We start from the raw sequence: 4,163 nt of genomic DNA on the forward strand, positions 1-4,163 counted from the left end.
TGAAACCACGTCTGTAGCTAATGCTGTAGCTGCTAGTAGATCCTCACACAATGCTGACCGGTTTGACTTTTATAAAGATGTCTGTAGCCAACATTAGCATTTTAAATGTAGCAAGGTGTGAAAAGAAATAGAGCAGGATCCAATTTAATGCAAACATTAGCATAGGGTGCCCTTCAGCCTCTAAAGTGCAGCATGCCAACACAAGTTAGAGACCACTGACATGTTAACAATGTACTGGAGAATACGTTTTTTAAGTCGTACATTTAGATGTGATATATGTTCTGAAGGCAGTAGGCATCAAATAGTGTTAGTCACAAGATGTTTATTCCATAAATGATGCTGTAAGCATGTAGGTTTCTCCAGTTTTCTAATAGTGTTTTTATATTGTATATGTATGTTGTATATGTATGTCTATGAAAGTTCTCACTGTGCACATGACCACCGATATGACCACACTGGCCTGTCTCTGCCAACCAGGATGTTGCACCAGTTTTGCAACATGCAATCATTTCCTCTTTTACATATTTTGACATATCATAAACATCCTTTTTACAACATTTGCAACATGCAAGAGCCTAGATGACCCAGTCTTCAATAATCTCAATAAATGCAAAAGTGTCCTACCATCCTACCATCTTCAGCAGATTACACCCGAGGGCCTCCACCTGAAACTGGAGCTCATTAGGCTCCAAACAAACCTGTGAACCTGGACTGAGTCAATCACCCAGACACACATGTCTGTATTCAATCACAGTTCTTTCTGAAAGCACGTCTTGGTCTGGAGGTGGTGTCTGGCCTCATGGTAGCAACACAGCTGTCCACCATGTTGATGACGTCTCAAAGTGTGTACTTACTGAAGGTGTACCAGCTATATTCCATTCCAGCTATAGTGTGTTCCTATAAACCACCAGTCATGGCCTGCAGAGAGGAGTGCAGCTGCTCCTCAGCCACCTTGGTACCTTTGTAGGGCATCCAGACATGATAGAGAGGACTGCTGCTACACCAGCATCTGTGCAGACCAGTGCTGACTTTTAGATAACTGTACACACTTTAGTCAAATAAAGGACAGTATGTCAACTGTAGTTATTCTTTAATGCCTCAGAAGCAGTTTCAAAATATCTTTGCTCATTTTAAAGGTTTTGCAACAAGACTGTACACTACCACATAATGAGGAAGCTTATCAATGTCATGTTTTTATTTACTTGTTATGGGTTTATTAGATTTTATTTTTTAAAATCACAAATGGGGAGAAAACCGAATCAAAGTGAACAAATGGTTTTGAGGGGCTACAAGCAGTTAGCTTAGCTAACCATGGTCATGTTGGAAAGGTTTCCTAGTTTGGAGAGTTTAAACTTAAATGAGAACTAAAATGGTTTGGTTAATCTGACATCTGTGCGTGTATGTATGCAAGGTTTTTTAAGCATTTCTGCCCTTGGTTTATTGTAAGGGGAGGCTGTGCTCTTCTCTAGTCAGTATAGCTAGCTGGCATCTGTTTATGCTCATGACAGACTACAGAAATCCCTAAAATAAAAACTGGATTTTGGAGGTAAGAGTTTATGCCTCCAACTTGCACATCCAGTCTATGCACTTCAGTGTTCAATATATACTTATAGGAATTTCCTCCAAATCATAACTTCCTGTCAAGCTACAGAATAACTAAACGTCTATAGCCAAGACTGTAGCTGTGTCTAAATCATTACTACACAATCTAGACTGCATAATACGTAATATTCACCATATACCGTTTTAGCAGGTAGTGTATAAAAACGATGCATTGTGGGAGAATAGTGTGAATCAATAGTACACTGAAAAATGAGCTGCATTTACTATGAATTCAACCTGGCCTTCCAGTGTGAACATATACCTTTAGAATTAGTATGTGGTAGGGACACAATCGGGTGCTGCATGGGTTCACTTAACGTTTCTGATGCTGGCAGAGACTTTGTTAATGGAAACAACATTTTGAAGAAAGGCTCAGGAACTTTGTAACCTAGTAAAAACCTGCATGGCACATCCAGTAGTGAGCCACATAAGACAAACCTTTCCATTGTTGCTCTGCGTTACAGTGAATAAACTGACCAGATTAGGAAGTTCAGTCTTGTATTAAGCTGTGTCTTTGTGGTCAAGTGGAAGCAAAACTTGTTGAGATGTCAAAACTTTTATTGTTCACTATTGCACAAAGCTGTTTGTTTCTTCACCCTTCCACAGTAAATCAAAGTAGGTCTTTGCAGGCTGATCCAAATTTCAATTCACCTTGGGTAGTGGCACTCTACTCCAATGACAGCACTCTGGCTCCTTATGATGGGACTCCTACTGGATACTTTGGGGTTGTAGAGCAGTGTGAAGGCATAAATGAAGGAATTCTCTGTCATCTGAGGAAAAGACATTTAAAAAATAAAGAAATCAATTTGACATTACTTGACTAAAAGTGTGACATCAGTGCATTATGTGAATAAACACCTCATACCACAAGTTTGCTGCCACAGCCGTGCAGCTCATATTCAAAGATCAGGACATGAGACAAGTTGTCGATCTCAGTGGCTGAACAACCACCAAGTGTGATTTCCTCTGGCTTTATCAGCTTGAGGCCCAGCAGGTCCTGCCTCACTTCCACCTGGATCCTACTTTCCCCACATCTCACAGCAACACGGTTGGTTGTCACCGGCTGCCATGGTTCAAACTTGCCTGGAGGCTTTTTCACTGGATCTACTGGATCTTTTGGAAAACTCCAGGACAGTGGTTCAACTTCTGGATGGATCTGCTTTGCCTGGACCATGCTACCTTGGTGAGCAGACTTCATGGAGTACTGCCTCTCAGGTCCTGCTGCTGGCTCGGCTTCCACCTCTGCAGGCTTCTGCGCCTCGATCCCCCAGTAGGTTGGCTTTTTCCAACCAAGGAACCGAGCATCACTAAGGCTGACACATGCGAGCACAAAACCAAACACAATAAGCTGCCTCGACCCCATTGTTGCAAACAAGCAACCTTCTATGCAGCGTTCTTAAGCATGACCATGAATCAGACAAAAGAGGGGACTCCTCCCTCTGCTTAATTAGCCGGATCCCTTCCCACATGTGCAGATCTCACAGCTGCACACCCCTCACTAATTGGTCAGTCTATGACCTGCACACTAGCTGGATGAAGCTCAGCCATCCAGTATTAATCCATAAGTGCTCCACACACTTTCTGCACTTTCAAAAAGGTTTTTTGGAACAATCTGGAGGGTTTGTACAAGCACATGTCTTATTGTTTGACTGATATTCATTCAAATATATTCATTCAAATATTACAAAGCTTTATGCAGTGAATTTAAATGTCTGATCAATCAAGTATTTATTCAACTCAAGTATTTGTAATTTTGTCAACTACATTTCAGAGGTAAATATTGTATTTATCTGATAGCTATAATTACAGGGTTACTATTACTGTTACTTAATCTGTCTTACTCTCAATCATTTTCTTAATTATTGACAGTTAGATTTAAATATTAAATATTTTAATTGACATTTATACATTTCCAATTCATAGATAGTCCATTTTAAGCATCAAGTTTTTAAAGCTTAAAACTTTACTTTTTCCTACAATTTCAATTTTATTTATATAGCACCAAATCATAACAGAAGTTATATCATGACACTTTCCATATAGAGCAGGTCTTTACTGTGCTCTTTATAATATTTACAGAGACTCAACGATTCCCACCATGAGATGGTGTCAAGGAAAAACTTCTTTTAAGAGGCAGAAACCTTGAGCAGAGTCCAGCTCATGGTGGACGGCCAAAAGAGGGAGTGGGAAGAGAGAGAGAGACAGATGCACAGCAGCAAAAATAATGAGATATGATGGATAATAAGGAGAATAATAAGGAGATATGACTAATAGTTGCTACAGTATAATGATAACAGTAAAAGTATTTGTATTAGATGTCAAGCAGGACCACAGCCGCACGTGCAACCACAATCCTCAATCTAGACATGGCAAAACTCCAGAGCTAAGGTCAGTTAGTAACATGTATAAATGGGACATGAATGTATACAGATGGAAGGAGAGAATAGCTCAGTGCATCATGGGAAGTCCCCTAGCAGTCTAGTCCTATAGCATCATCACTAAGGGATGGTTCAGGACTCATCTGAGCCAGCCCTAAATATATGCTCTATCAAGAAGGAACG

The 4,163-nt window shown here is 40.2% G+C and overlaps 1 protein-coding gene across 1 annotated transcript; it reads right to left on the minus strand.

Moving 5' to 3' along the window:
• Positions 1-2,142: 2,142 nt before the first annotated feature.
• LOC104930667 (zona pellucida sperm-binding protein 3) lies at positions 2,143-3,026 on the minus strand. Its single transcript, XM_010745524.3, has 2 exons — positions 2,468-3,026; positions 2,143-2,372 (listed from the first exon to the last, which is right to left on the minus strand). Exons 1-2 carry the CDS (start codon positions 2,963-2,965, stop codon positions 2,250-2,252), a joined length of 621 nt encoding a protein of 206 aa, XP_010743826.1. The 5' UTR covers positions 2,966-3,026; the 3' UTR covers positions 2,143-2,249.
• Between the last annotated feature and the right edge of the window lie 1,137 nt (positions 3,027-4,163).

Source organism: Larimichthys crocea, chromosome VII (assembly GCF_000972845.2).
Source record: "Larimichthys crocea isolate SSNF chromosome VII, L_crocea_2.0, whole genome shotgun sequence".
Taxonomy (NCBI): Eukaryota; Metazoa; Chordata; class Actinopteri; family Sciaenidae; genus Larimichthys; species Larimichthys crocea.

Excerpts from the sequence above, each read along its gene's own strand:
- LOC104930667 (XM_010745524.3), bottom strand. The coding sequence starts at position 2,965 with ATGGGGTCGAGGCAGCTTATTGTGTTTGGTTTTGTGCTCGCATGTGTC. Across the intron at positions 2,373-2,467 it reads GCTGTGGCAGCAAACTTGTG|ATGACAGAGAATTCCTTCAT; the intron begins GTATGAGGTGTT and ends TCTTTTCCTCAG.